The sequence below is a fragment of the Pteronotus mesoamericanus genome, unplaced genomic scaffold (assembly GCF_021234165.1).
Source record: "Pteronotus mesoamericanus isolate MK-2021 breed Mesoamerican mustached bat unplaced genomic scaffold, CSHL_Meso_final contig_74, whole genome shotgun sequence".
NCBI classification, from domain to species: domain Eukaryota; kingdom Metazoa; phylum Chordata; class Mammalia; order Chiroptera; family Mormoopidae; genus Pteronotus; species Pteronotus mesoamericanus.
The window spans coordinates 15,934,672-15,950,382 of NW_026555247.1; the positions used below are offsets into that span (position 1 = coordinate 15,934,672).

The 15,711-nt window shown below is 39.6% G+C and overlaps 1 protein-coding gene across 7 annotated transcripts in view; it reads left to right on the forward strand.

Moving 5' to 3' along the window:
* DTNA (dystrobrevin alpha) overlaps nt 1-15,711 on the forward strand; it is a 248,881-nt gene that overhangs the window by 146,649 nt on the left and 86,521 nt on the right. For all 7 annotated transcript variants that reach the window (XM_054583514.1, XM_054583513.1, XM_054583519.1 and 4 more), the window contains one exon: nt 11,346-11,559. In XM_054583514.1, the coding sequence (XP_054439489.1) occupies nt 11,346-11,559 (214 nt within the window). The remainder of the gene's footprint in view (nt 1-11,345; nt 11,560-15,711) is intronic.

The following is a 15,711-nucleotide window of genomic DNA, read 5'->3' on the forward strand; positions in this document are numbered from 1 at the left end:
GATGTTCCTGCATACTCTATCAGTGTTCATGTTAACCAGATGGGCACAAGATGCAGGCCACTGAGATCAATGGCTACAAAAGAAAAGTAGAAGACAGTCCTCATGGTTGCTAGGCCTGTGGATGCTCTTTCTCTCAAAATGTGGCATCTGGCATCTAAGACTGACCATCTGCTCAAGTCATGGTAGGCAAAGAATAATAAAGGTACTGTAGGAAACCATGCTCAGTGCTTGCCATTGAGCTGCCTTAGAATAGGAGGCAAAAGGAAAGATTCTAGGGATTACATAGAGCATCTGGCAAACAGTTGGCACCCTGGTCCATTCCCCAAGCATTGTTAAGCACCCAGTTTGAGCAAGGAATTATGCGAATAGCTGTAAGGAATAGAAAGATGAACAAGACATAGTCTGTGTCTCCATGTTGCTCATAATTTAGTGATGTGGTTCTTAAGCTTCTCTCACCATGTATCTTTGGGAGAATCTGATAAAAGCCACTGACTCTTTCCCCTGAAAACACACATGACCCTTAACATAAAATTTCAAAGACCTTTCTCTCCCCTAAAGTCTAATCAAAGGTTTTATCTAAAAATGGAGGGGACAACTTATTGATTAATAACTGTGGGAAATGTAGGGTATCACAAATGGTCTATAGACATGTGAAGGTATCTGGAAGCAACAAAAGAGGGAAATAATTCCACCTGAAGACATCAGATTGGGCTTCCTCAGGAGAGAGAGAGAGAGAGAGAGAGAGAGAGAGAGTGTGTGTGTGTGTGTGTGTGTGTGTGCGCGCGCGCAATACGTTGAAGATAGCGTACTGAAGTGTGTAGCTGATGAAAGGAGCAGGCCAAGTAAAGGCACATACAAGACAGCCAGGGGAATATTCTAGAATTGTATGCAGTCCAGTATGGCTGGAGCATAGGACTCAGAGAAGCTGGAGATTAGGATATAAAGCTAAAGATTAGGAGACTCAAGTCCAAACATTGGTTTTCATGCTTAGAAGCTTGGATTTTACTCAATTGGCAACAGAGTATAGTATGGCCAGAGCTAAGCCTAAAAATATTTCTTAGGATAGGTGGAAAAGGGCAGAAACTGGAGACGACTGATGCGGCTTACTATAAAAAAATCTAGGTAAAGGTCAGTAAAAGCCCAAACTAGAGGCTAGAATGTAGAAAGTGGTAAGAGCGCATTGAAGGAACCTAGAGAATTCCTTCAATGGGAACCTAGAGAGTTATCCAGTGAAGTCTAAAATTACTGCCCAGAGGGGAGATAAGATATTAAATTCCCTTGGTTCTAAGGTTATTAAATACATTCTAAGCAAAGTTAAACACTGGCAGTGAGAAATTATTTATTGTTCAGAGTATTCTTTTCATTTACCTTCTCTTATTATTTTTACAATCCTTGGTACAATACTTTGAAAAATAATAAAGTTAATAAACACTCATTCAATTGAATTTTGTTACACTTAACTTACAGTATGACAGCTATTTGAGCCAACAATTATTATACCTCATTTTGAATAATGATGCTACCCTACAAACACAATGCAAGCAACACTGAATGATTTTTCCTAATAGACAATGGGTGTACTACTAGAGCCTTTGAGGACTAGCATGAGATTCTATTTGATTTTATACCAAAAATATGTTATAGACCTTTTCCTGAAGGTTTATTATTATATAATCTACATTGACTAGGAAATTAAAGTGAAATTAAAATGTTAGCCTTGTAAGATATGGTGTATCTGTCCCAGGATCCTTAGCAAAGAGAACTATCTTGGTGAGAAAAGCATACTTTGGGGGTAATGAAGATGTTGAGTTTAGAAGCATAAGGTAATTTGGTGAGCTACTCAGATCTGCAAATTCCTGTTTTAGAAAGGTATAGCTCACTAGTGGAAATCAGATATAAAAATTGTGCTTTTATTAACATTTCCTTCCAGACACAGTGTTGGTTAATGTGGGTGATGGCAATATCATCAATGTATTCACATCGAAATACACTGGCTGACTCTGGCTAAGCATACCATGTAACTGAGTTCTTTCCCTCTTCCCCCAAGCTTTGTAAACACTATTTTGTCATGATAAAGGGCCTGATCGGGTGGGGGAAAAAAACCAAAAGTTCATTTAAGATGATCTTAACAACTAGCTGATTTACACATGGATTTCTTGACCACAATGTTCCTGAGAGCCTCATGACACCTCTTAAATAAATTCCTCTGTGTCAAACGAGCATCCATTTCCTGTTCTTCCTGTCTCTTGTGTAACTCCATCCTTAAAGTAATACTCCATAGTCGTGGTTCTCAGACTTCATTGTCTTTCAGAATCACCTAAGGAGGTGCTTAACCTAGGACTGCCCTGGCCACACCCCAGACCTGTGGAATCAGACCCACTCACTGCTCCAAGGATCACTCCTGGGTTTCACCGCTGGGCTGGTTGGCTGTAGGTGGGAGGCAGGATTAGTTGCCATGGTGGTTTGAAAATGAAACTAAGCATTAAAATGTAAAGGTTGCAAATTCCCAGTCTTCTGTTTGCTTATTTAAAATTAGAGAGGTGTAAAATAATGGGCAACAGAAAAGTTTACTTAGTTACAGACCCTGTATTCCAGTAAGCCCCCACACATGCTCCTCTGGCCCAGTCAAGTCAATACAAGATCTCACTGTACCATCTGCATTCGTTACTCTGTGCTACTGGTAGCTTGATTTACTTCTTGGAGTATTCTCCCCTCCTCCTCAACATGTATTCTTATCCTGCTGTGATTCAGGAACCAACTTGAGCCCTACTTCCTCCTCCTAAATTTCCAGCCCACAATAGCTTCCCTGTATTTTGAGCTCCAATAACTTTTTTATTTAAATCTGCACGATGAATATGGGCTTTTTATAATGTAGTATCTTATCTTGATCTTCAGATAGGCCATCTGAGTGTCTCTCCTATTTTGTTAAATGACCTGTAACATCAAGAATAATGGTTTATAGAATCTTTAAAATTACTGGTTGGATTTAATTTCTTTCAAAAATGTTTTGTAATCTCATTTCTCACTTCCTTTCCCAACTCTGCATGTAGAAGCATATGGCAGTCTTTCTCCATATGTTAATGCCTATATGTGCAGTAGAAGTGTGCTAAGTAGTGATAACATTGAAAGACCCTTTTTTCCTCATGAGGTGAGGCTCTATGAATTTCAAAATAAGTATTTTATCTGAAAGTGAATTAAAATACTCATCACTGTGATATCACGTCTCATGAATTTATAATATAGTTCATTCACTAAGAGGAAAACAAACCCAAAATTATAGAAGACTATATCTTTATAACTGACAGAGTGAAACAAAGAATTGAAAGAATTTGAGGGGAGAAAGTTTTATAATTATCTGAATGTGACAGTAAATTTTAATTCCTACTTTCTCTCAAAAATAAGAATACCTAAAATGTATATGGTGCTTCATAGTTTAATGTTTTCCATGTACATTGTTATTTTTCCTCAGAACATAAGATTAAAAAGGTAAGTATTATTATTCCCATTATACAAATGAAAAAACACTTGACTATAGGTCTATTATCACTAAGCCCATTTTTTTCTCTATAAGAGAAAATAGATTAGTATTGTAGCACACTCAATGTGCTTGTTTCCTAAATATCTCTATTCCCCCCTCCCCACCTCTTAAGTTCTGTGTGGTCAGGGAACACCTATCTTGTCTGTGCTAATTCCAGAACCCAGTACAGCGCTGCCACATAATAAGAGCTAAATAAAGGCTTGTTTTATGAATGAAGTTTTTCATCTCTGGAGTGCAAGTCTAAGAAAGCAGGCTAGTAAACAGCTTAAGATAGCGAGTGTGAAGAGAAACCTGAAGTCATTCTCAGGTTCCTCACAAAGGGGTAGGTTTCTCTCCCTACCTCCTCACACCCCACCCTGTGGCTGCCTGGCCAATGTGGGAGAGAAGCTCCTTAAAGCATTTTTACTTCAAGTCTACTTAGAATGCTGAATGAAAGTTCCATTTGAGAGCTGTCATTGGAAAAAGACAATGCTTATGCCTGTGTTCATCTTTCAGTTGCAAGGACATTGGAACTTTATTGGATAACTAGAAGAATGAATCACCATAATTAACTTTTATACAAGCCAACAAACATATTTTAAGAATATACTGTGAACAAGCACCACTGGGTACTTCAAACCCACACATGAACTAATCAGAAATACCACCTGAACTTGGTTCTCCTATTCTGAAGAGTGTGGTTACAATGGAAATTTCATCCAGAAATCACTCTGAAGGTCAGGAAACTTAGGCCTAGGGAGGAAAGAATTGGATGAGTTTTCAGGAGACATGACTTATGTCCTTTACTCTAGGATTTGATGAGTAAGTCAAGTCTACATTTACCTGTGTGTCTTAGAAATGGGAAAACAGGTCATAGCAAAGACTCAGATACCACTCACCCTCAGTGTCAGCATGAGTCGCAAAGGTGGGTGTAGGCTGAGTAGGTGCATATGTGGATGCATGCACACACACACCACACAGTGTACATGCTACTAGAGGATTTATCTATATTCCCAAAGGCATATGCAGTCCCTGTGGCATATCAACAAACTATCTTCAGTTCCCAGCCTAACTACAATTTCCTTTTTGCATAATTAAGAAAGCACATTAAATGCAATGAGTGACCTTCTTATAAATAAAAAACTCAGACTCCTCTAAAACAATGTATATATACGTAATTACATAAATCATTCTTAAACTGTAGAAATTAATAGATAATTACCAGCTTCTTGAAACACACCTCACAACCTAATAAGACATAGCAGGCACTCTTGATGTGAGAGGAATAAAAACTACCGATTTTGAACACTACTTCTCACACTTTAATGTGAATATAAATTGGGGATGTTGTTAAAATGAAGATTCTGATTCTCTTGGTCTGAGTGGGGGACCTGAGAGTCTGCATTTCTAGCAGACCGAGTGCCTTGCAATTCCAAGTGCGGTCTAGCCCAGCCACAGCGGCTTCACCAGGGAGCCATTTTCCAACCCTGTAGGTGATGCCAATGTGCCGCCACAGTTGACAACTTCTCCGTCAAAATGATGGAAGCGAAGTCACTGTAGGATGATTGTTTATTGACCTTCCCTAGCTGCAAGCCATCTGAGAGCCTTCTAAAGGCTTATATACATGTGGTTTCAGAATCACCTGGAGAGCTTTGACAAAACATTTACCTGCCCTCCTAAATTTTGGACTCCGTGAGTGGTAGAGTCTGGGGATTTTGAAAGGATCTCTAAGTTCTTTAGGAAAAGGATATCATGCTTAAATTCACTGACCCAAACCCAGTCTCTTTGGTGTGGTCCAGGGAAGGCTGACCCTGTACTAGTTCATGAGAGAGATTAAATCCTGAAGTTGTCTTTTGATATTCATATACCCTCTCTATACCCTCTCTTCCATGTTTTGCCGAATTTATATGATTCTACTACATCTAATAAAGTTGATGACATGAATCATTTCTGTTAGCTATAAATGAGTTTGGCATTTTTGCACTTTCCCCAGGGACACTTGGACTTAAGTCATCTCTAACTATGAACTAAGAGCTCACATCCTTCTATAATAGTGTAACACATCAACAACATTGCTTGAGATTCAAAATGTCTTCTCTACCCACCTGGAATCCCTCCCTCCCCCCACCACAAGGACCCCCACTCTGTGCAGCCCTTTTCAATAGATTTCTTGGATTTAAGATAAACTGAAGTTTTGCCTAATTCCATTTATTTATAAAGACATACTACTGTAAAGTATTAATAATTAGTATATGCAATTAACACTAATAACATTTTTAAGATTCTATGACATACTAAATTCTACTTTTAAGAAAAACTTTTTTAATTCTTGATATGATTAATGTTAACTAAATAATTTCACTATGCAAACTGTTGCCTTTTCTTGTATATTGGTGCAAAATGTATACAGTTATATGGATGAGGAAACTCCATTTCCTACTGCCTGAACCCAATAGCAGGTGCTTTATGATGGACACTTACAGCTTGAGAAATATTTAGTAAAATGTTCGTAGTGCCATCTAGTGGTGTATCATTATTGTTGCAAACCTAGATGTCCTTTTCTAAAATGATTTAACTCAACAATAAGCAACATATTTATACAACTGCCAGACTTTAAAACAGGCCTCTTAATAACTTCCTAATGTCTCTCAACTCAGCACATTTCTTAGTGTTCCTATGTAACTCAGCAAAAGAATTGATACTTATCTTTCTCAATAATAATTAGTAGATATTGAATTATGCTTATTAAGCTCTAAATACTATATGAAGTGCTTTACATTGATTACCTCGTTTGAGCTCCAAAATTACCCTGTAAGGGAGGAATCATTACTGTCCCCATTTGACAGATGAGGAAACTGAAATTTACAGAAGGAAGATAAGTGACTTGCCCAAGGTCATAGCTGGTGGGGGAAGCCAGTAGAAACCCAACTGACTGGCAGAGAATCTACAGTATCCTGCACGGCGATCCGCACCTCCTAAAGTAGTTACCAATAAAATAAAGTTTCCAAGAAACTCTTATGAAAGAGGGCCTTTCTCACAGATCTCTATCAAATACAGTAAGACCAATTCAAACTCCACAAACTCGGAATTTATGATAACTAACCTGAATAAGTATCTGCCTTTGTGGGTGAGATGTGGTTTGTGCTTCTTTTATAGAACTCCCATAATATATGCTCAAAATTATATGTTAATTAGTTTATTGAATTTGGAGGACTGGGCTAAAATTTTGGTTTGGATTTACAAATCTTACAAATAATAGTAGCATAGGATGGCAACAGATCAGATGGTGTTTCATTATTTGAACACTAGTAGCTACCATTTGTTGAGCACCTGTGATGTGCCAAGCCCCGTGGTCAGCACTTGTATAACTTCCTTGGAATGGTATTAGTTTCCTCATTTCTAAAATGGAATACTAAACTTATAAGGTGAAATAACTTGCTCGCAGTTTTACAGTTATTAATGAAGCCAGGCGTAAAACCTCAATGTTTGTGGTTACAAAGCATGTATGCTTTCTACTTTGCCACTCCTGGAAAATAAGTACATATAAGGGAAATGAGTACATATCATGTGCATGATGGCAGTTTCTCTGTGTACTGCCACTCCCCATGCAAAATGCCACCGTCTCTTCCTTGGACTAGAGCAACGAGCTGCAGCCACTTCCACATGCACGCCTGCCCAGCTCCATTCCTTTCTTCCCGAGGAGTCAGAAATGACATTTTTAAGCTGCGTTTCTGATCATGTTACTCTCCTATTTAAAAACCTGTGTCTTCACACTCTCAGCACAAAGACCCAACTCCTTATCAAGGCCACAGTGTTCCTGCAGCCTTATCTTGCATTCCTGGCCCCTTCATGACCATAACATAATCCAGTTTTGTACCTAACATCCTGTATATGACAGTAAGTCATAATTTCTGGTTATCTGTTTGTGTGACTGTGAGTCATGTCTTGTCCCCCTCAGACTGTTGGGTCTCTGAGGGAGAAGCCACATCACACTGTTTCCCTTTGAGTCCCCAGGCCTACCACAGTGCCACGCACATGATTATGAACCCTACTTTTCCTTGTCATCTAGAATTATCTAGTGTCACAGCCATAATTAGTATTTCATTTTGCCTTATTTTGAAACCTTCAATGTGTGGAAACAGAAATAAGGAACATAATTTATTTTTAGTAACTTTCATATGATTTGTAGATATTTTATTTATCCATATTATTACTTCCTGTTACATGCCCTATTCCAAGCATTTTACAGGCATCACCCCACTTAATCTTCTTAGTAATCATTTGAGGGAAGATGCTATTATCAGCCCCACTTTTCTCAGATAAAGGCAGAGAAGCCAAGTAACATAATTGATGATATACCAAGGGTTCAAATCAAGGTTTCTGTGATTCTTCATAACTATACTATATTGACTCTTTAGCAATCAAACATGTTTTCACTATTGAGTCACTTTCTTATCATGTGCTTACTTAGTCAACAGATATTTATTAAGCTCCAATGATGTATGAAGCTGGGGGTAAAAACAGTTATCACAACAGAGTCTCTTCCTGTGACACGTACAATGCAGAGGGGAAACAGACAACCTGCTCTGCCCAGAGTCCACTAAATAATGAGGAATAACAGGGTCCAAAGGTAGCATATAGGAGGGGTGTGAAATCTAGGGTGGAAGATCCAGAAAGACATCCTCAAAGATGTGTTGACATTAAGGTATGAAGAGACATAGATGAGACGTGGAGCCAGATCAAAAATAACTCTGCAAGCCACGTTCAAGAGTTGAATTTCAACTGAATGGGAAGTTATTAAAGGATTTAAACAGTATACAAGTGTCATGTCAGCCATGCAGTTCAGAAATATCACCCTGGCTACTATTTAGAAAGAACTGCAGTGGAGAAAGAATGAAGATGAAAGAACTGACTTAGTCAAGCAGTACGAGGCAATGCTGATAACATTGGGCGATGAGAATAAGGGTCCGTGGAAATGGAGGGATTGAAGTGGTATTTTGGAGGTGAAGTCCAAAGGACTCAGTCATTGATGGCATGTGAGATATGAGGATCCAGGGATGAAATCCAGAATCTAGCTGGGGCAGGAGGAGAATAGGCCTGGGGGGCCCTCATCAAGGGAGGGAACCTGAGAGAGGGTTTGGCAGAGAGGAGATGAGCGTAGGCTGGGCAAGCAGAGGCTGCATTCCTGAGGGACCCTCCCACACACACTCCTAGGGACACGTGGGCCACTTCTGTGGACCTGTATGATTCTACCCCGGGGAATCCAGAGAGCCTCTCAATGGCCTACTAAGACTCACCAGGACAGACGTAGGCATCCAGATGTCCTCCGTCTCCCACAGCCATTTCCCTCTCCTGGCTTGCAGCCATCGCCCTCCTATGCTCAAATTCATGGTTCATGTGCCTCTTCTCCAGTGCCTGTTTCACATAACCCACCGCCAAGAAGCAGATGAGTAACCCACTTCCTGTGGTGACCTGGGCACAGGTGCCTTCCAGGATGGCAGGCCGGACCTCTCCATCACTGCTCCTTTTGTACCCTGCGCCCAGACCTCTCCCCAAGGACTAGATCCAGAGGGTCTACAGATCAAATATGTAGGGAATAATGATAGGAATCCCAGCTTTTTTCCTCAAAAATAAATAAATTCAACTTAGAGATACTATTTCTTTGGGGGTACTTTGGTTGCTAAGTGTAAAAATTGGATAAATAGCATTAAAAATACAAATAATCTACTTGTGTGATATACACAAAAGGTTACAAGTTTGGAATCCATATATCTCAAATTTACCCAAATTTACCCAGATTTAACATTTAAGTAATTCATTTGAAAAGTGATTTGTATTCCTCTGCCAGAAACCAGAGATATGCCCCAAAAAAAATTGTTTTACATGGCACATGTTGTTCATTTGTTCATGTATAACATATTGTATCTGTGGAGCAGGCATGACTGCTCTTGACTTTATGCATTTCCCATTTAAGGAACACCATACCCTCCTCATAAATTAGAAAAGTGAGGCTCTAAATCTTTAAGGCTAAGAGGACAGGATAGGCACTTGTAGTAGAAGAGCCAGATTTGAACCTACTTGTTTGGACTCCAAGCCCATTGCCTTGGACTCCAAGTCCAGGGATTCAATGGATGTTAGTGGGGTTTTTTGACATAGTGTCATAAATTAGCAAAGATGTAGGAGACTGAAACTTGGGAGTTGGTGGTAGAAAAGCATACATGGCGTACATGTTTCTCAGGAACTGAAACCTGTACTTCCTTGTGAAAGACAACATATTTATTTTCAAATGCAAACGTGTAAAGAAAAGTGAACCCTGAACTCAGTGAAACTGTGGAGAACCTGGAACTCTCATACACTGTTGATGGGGATGTAAAATAGTGCAACTACTTTGGAAAACACTGTGAATGTTTTTCAAAAAATTAAACATAGCCCTTCCACACAATGTAGCCACTTCTTTTCTAAGGACTTACTGACAGAGACATATGTTTGTACAAAGATTTGTAGATGATTGTTTACAGCAACTTTATTCTTTATCACCAAAACTCAGATCAACCCAAATGTCCATCAACAGGTAAGTTGACAATCAAATTGTGATATATCCATATAATAGAATACTATTCAGCAACAAAAATGAACAAACTGATATTATACATCCGACAACATGGATGACTCTCAAAATAGTTACACTGAGTAAAATTATCCAGACCAGGAAAAGAAAAGAGTACACTGTATGATTTCAGCCATATGGAATTCGAGAAAATCGTGACATCAAATCTGTGGCTTCCTGAGACAGGAAGTGGGATAGATCACAAAGGAGCACAAGCAAACTCTTGGGGGTCATGGATGTGTTCATTACCTTCATTGTGGTGACAGCTGCTGGGGTGGCATAACAGGACCTCAGGGCAAACAGAAGTAGAAATGAATTTCTTGACTATCCTAGTAAAAGGAACCATGACCAGCATAGTTAAGTAATCCGTGACTTAATTCTGCTGCTGCATTGTAATGATAACTTTTTCTTTTCCCCGGCCTTCCTGCCTACTTTTTTCTATTTCAAACCTTCTACAACTAAAAATAGATAAGTGAAAATATTTTAAATTCTCAAATGCAGTTTTAATATCCTTCCAAATGCTAGAATTTAAGAATTTAAGTGTTATGTTGGGGGTTTGTCTCTCTCTCCTTTTTTTTTTTTTAGGTTAGCATGTGCAACAAGAAATACTTTAAGCCACATAGACTTGTCAACTGTAATCACAAGTAGTACCTATTTCAAAGCTGCGGAGAAACTAGATCTAAAAACGTGCTCACCACAAAAAGAAAGTGATAACTGTGGAACAGGATGAGGCTGTTAGCTAGCATGTAGTGGTAATCAAACTGCGCTATATCAATTTATCAAATTAACACAGTATACACCTTCAAGTTACACAATCTTAAATGGCAATTTTATGTCAGTTTTTTTAAAGAAGCCAGGTAGGCTTGGATTTGAATGCGGGTTTTGCCGTTGACTAGACTTGGACCTTCATGTTTTGTCAGTTAACTTCCCTGATTCTGCTTCCGCACGTGTAATGTGGGGATAATAGCTGTCTGTCAAGGCTCGTTATGAAGACTAGAAGTAACTATCTACTATGGTATTCATTTGCTTGCTATTATACATTGTACATCAAGTCTTTGAAATTATGCGCTGTGGACATCTACTTATGTCCACCCGTACAATAGTCAAACACATATTGAAGCCTGTGAGGTGCTTGGCAGGTGGGTGATACATGGAAAATAATGCATTTACCTTTCCTTGCACTTTGGGCTGATGTGCTCGCTCTGCTTTAATTGTATGCAGTGCACCTGGTGGACATTTGGAACGTCATAGAAGCCTTGCGGGAAAATGCTCTGAACAACCTGGACCCAAACATAGAGCTCAGTGTGGCCCGCTTGGAGGCTGTGCTGTCCACCATTTTTTACCAGCTCAACAAACGGATGCCAACCACTCACCAAATCCATGTGGAACAGTCCATCAGCCTGCTGCTTAACTTCCTGCTGGCAGCCTTTGATCCGTAAGTGCTTTCTGAATGTCTGTTACTTTTACATGTTTCCCTTTGTCCTTCTTGGACTTTATTGCAAATAATTTTCTTGCGTAACCTACTGCCTCTTTTTTCTTGATCAGATACTCATTTCAATAAAGTTTCTCTGTGTTTAACATAAATTTTAAATGCTGTGGAAAAGACAAGCGGGTAAAATAGTGCCCTAGGAAATTGAGTACAATTGTATTTTACATCATGACCTTTATTTAACTCATCCCACACTTCCCAGAAGCTATGGACGCTTGAAAGTGCTGTGTGGCGGCATGCCTGGGAAGCGGTTCATTGCAGCATGGAGAGGGAGGATGTTTTTAACTCTCTTCTTTGCAAATTGCCTAAGACAGTGTTTCTGGGGTGAAGTGACAAGACCCTAGAGCAAACAGTGAGAGATTGCAAAGGGTTTCTTGACCCGCCTAGTGAAAGTAGCTATGACTTGCGTTCAATGGACTGGTTGATAATGTGCCACATAAAACAGAGTGATGCCATCCACACACCACAATGGAAACTCAGCCTCATTATCTTATAATTTCCCCTCATGGAGTCAGAGATTTTCAGAGCTGGCTGAGATCTTAAAGACTGTTCTTCCGAATCTTTCATTTCACGGATAAAGGAACTGAGGCACAAAGAGTGTCACTAACACTCTCAGAATGTCAGTGGCAGAGTGGGTACTTAGATATTCAGTGAAGGTTTCTTTTCCAAGGCATATGAGGCAGCCTTGTAAAGTATAAAAACTCCCCTGAATTACATTATCACCTAAAATTTCAAAGGGGCTTTTGCTAATAGCCCCTGGTCTAGATGTTGTATCAATGCGTCCACTTTCACTACTGGTTTCGAATGTTAAAAAGGAAAATTACTATCTTGACCTTTCAGCAATCACATTTTAAGACTATCAGAAGAGTTTTCTGTCTCACTCTCTGGCCAATGCTTGGGAATATTTAAGCCCAGCACTGGAGATGATACAGCCAGGCTAATGTTATTATGCTGCTCACTTACAAAAGTCACCAGCTGTCACTCTGCAACCTGGAGTAGTAACAGAATTGTTTGCACTCAGTTCGACCAGTGTACATTATTGTTTCTGTGATACTTATATGTTGAGAAATTCTCAAGTTGAAGTAAACAATTTTAAAACAAGCACTCCAGCAGGATAGACTCCATGCTTAGTCTGGGCAGACTTCAGAGCCGATATACTGCTCTGGGCTAATCACTATGGTAACCAAGCAGGGCAGGTAGAGAGGCTGTGGTTCCACATGACAGGGAGCAGAATGGAAATGAGGCCGTGGAATTTCTATAACAGCATTTTCATCCTGTCCCCTCAAAAAAGGATGCCAGCTTTCAGACTTGCCACTCAAAAGGGACTTGTTGTAAGTGTGACAATAGAAAATGTAAAAAGAGAAATATAATTTCCTGCTAACTCTCAGAGTGTTGCTAGAGGATTCATAAGGAATTAAAGTTAAAAAAATAATAATGATAATTTGGACCGACTCTATAAATACAGAAACAGGGCCAGATTAATAATAAGGAAGGGGAATTTTGTAAAATATATGGAACTTGACCCAATAGAGTTAGATTTTTCACTTTTGTTTAGAAATATTGGGAAGATCATTTCAAAAAATAGAGGTATAAATATGTTCTCTAAATAACCATAATGATATGGCTGAATTATTTCAAGGTTGATGAATGCTAAGCTTAAGAATTATATCAAGGTCAGAAGCAATTCACACAAATGTTCAGAAGAAATGTTTGTTTGGTTCCTACTCTTCATACAAATAGGAAGGCCTCTGAGCTCATTGTAGTAGATTTATAAACACATCTACATAGAGAGATCTCACTGTGGAGATGTATAGACACATTCACATAAAGACCCGTCTGAAGTACTTCCACCTTCTGTCCTTTGACATAGCAAATGAGTATATGCAGTTGTACTGATATGCAAATTTTCCCTCCGATGGCTTTTCACATTTTAGACAATGTGTGATATAAGCTATCAGGAAGTACTAATACATAAAAATGCAACTTAGAAGTGAGTAGAAGAAGAGAAACAAGGATAAAATGAATGCCTGGTTCTGTTTCTTATGGTTGTAAACTCCTATTTATCCAAGTGAGATCTTGTATGGAAATCTGACATCACTTCTACCACCTATCCCATGACAAACCCAGCTGTTTAAAGGAGCCTCTGTAGTCTGGTAGATGCGAATGAGTGTGGTAATAGTAAATCAAGGATGTGCTGTTGCTATTGTAGAATCACTGGAACATTTGAGATTTTCCTTTATTTGCCATATTTTAAATGAGCAGATTAAGAAAAACACAAAATCCAAAATCATAAAAGTTAGAGATACCTTAAGAACCTGGACTCTAAAGAGACAATGTAAAAAATAAAAAAGGAATGCTGGCCAGTTGGCTCACTTGGGCATCATTCTGCAAACTGAAAGGTCACAGGTTCAATTCCCAGTCAGGGAACATGCCTGGGTTGTGGACTCGGTCCTGTGGGGGCATGTGTAGGAGGCAACTAATCAATGCTTCTCTCTTGCATCGATATATCTCTCCCTCTCTTTCTCCTTCCCTTCCCCTCTCTCTAGAATCAATAAAAGAAAAGAAAAAGAAAAAAACATTAAAAAGGAAGGACATTACAGCAGTTTAAACTCATGAAGAATAAGAACTTGAATTCAAAGAAATATGGTTATAATATTGGTGGTACCTTGAAATTTACCAGACCCAACCAGTTGGACTCCGCCAAGAAAATGGCCTGAAATGAGGATCAAAACCCACTTCACTTGAGTGTATCCCTGGGAACCAGGCTCACCTTCCTATAATCACAGTTCTCCAAGAATAGCATTTCCCTCTTTTTTCCCAAAAAAAGACACCTGGATCTCATTTTGTAAATAGACATACTTAGCACAGACCACAAACAGTCCCCTGGTTCCAAGGTTTCCCTGTTCTTTGGCCAACTCAGCCCCTTAGGAGACACAGTATTAATACATAGCTGTATACATAGGATGATTGGTAGAATGTTAGGACCTAGTATTTGACACCAATGACCTATGTCCATGCTTCTCATTCGGCCACTGACTAGGCAGTCTTTAAAGTCTAAAAGATTTTTGTTGTCCCTGACTTTCCTTCCAAAAGATGGCTGTATCTTGGAGAGGGGGTCATCCAGTGACATTACCAACCAGCTTCTAAAACCAACTTCTAAGCTGACCCTTTCTACAACTAGACACTAACTTCTCTCAGGTCTCTAGGGAAATGGAGGGACGTACTGGCAAGAATGGGCAAACGGGTGTTAGAAGAATGGAGTAGGGGCTGAGAGGGAAGGAAAATAATTAGGAAATAGCCAGAGAGTTGAGCCGGTCTCCTCCTCTTGTCTCGCTGCTTCTGTGCACTTCAGGGACTGGCTGCCTCCTTCCCTTATTGGCTCCCAGGAGCCTTCCACCTGGGGCTCTCTCCCCCATACTCTGCTGACGAATTGGCAGCAGCTGTTTCTCTCACCGCCTGTTCATATGGCGGGGGGGGGGGGGGGGCGGATCTCTTTGAAGTATTCTAAGAACTTTTACCGTTATTTTTTTTTATTGAAAGTACAAAAGAGAAATAACATGGCAGAAAGTTACAAATTGAAAATAATTATTTTTTAAACAGCTTTATTGAGGTATAGCTGTTACCTTGAAAGTAATTCTTAAAGGTGTGGCCTTTTTGAGAGGTAAGGTCACAAAATCTGATGAACAGTGGAGCCTTCATCTCTCACGGCCGAGCTGATCACCCCTCCCTGGGTCCCACTGCTTCCTTCACTTGATTCTGCTGTTCTCCTATAGTGCGTGTCTTCCTGCTGATCTGACGGCCTCCCACGTCTTGTTCTTTGTACGCACAGCACCTGATATAATACCCAGCTCATAATGAATCACCAAGTAAATGAATGAGTGAAAATCAAAGGCTGACTTCTCTTAGGTCTTGTCATACTATTTTCATTCTTTTTTTGAGATTAAGTCCGCCTTAATCTCCAACATATTACCAAGAAGAGGAAGTCCAAGTTTGCTCTGTAACCTAGAATCATACCCTCTGTTTTCATGGCTGCTCCACAGAGAAGACAGTCAGATGTTCGTGGTCACTAATGTGCGTGATCCTATTTTCACAAAAGAC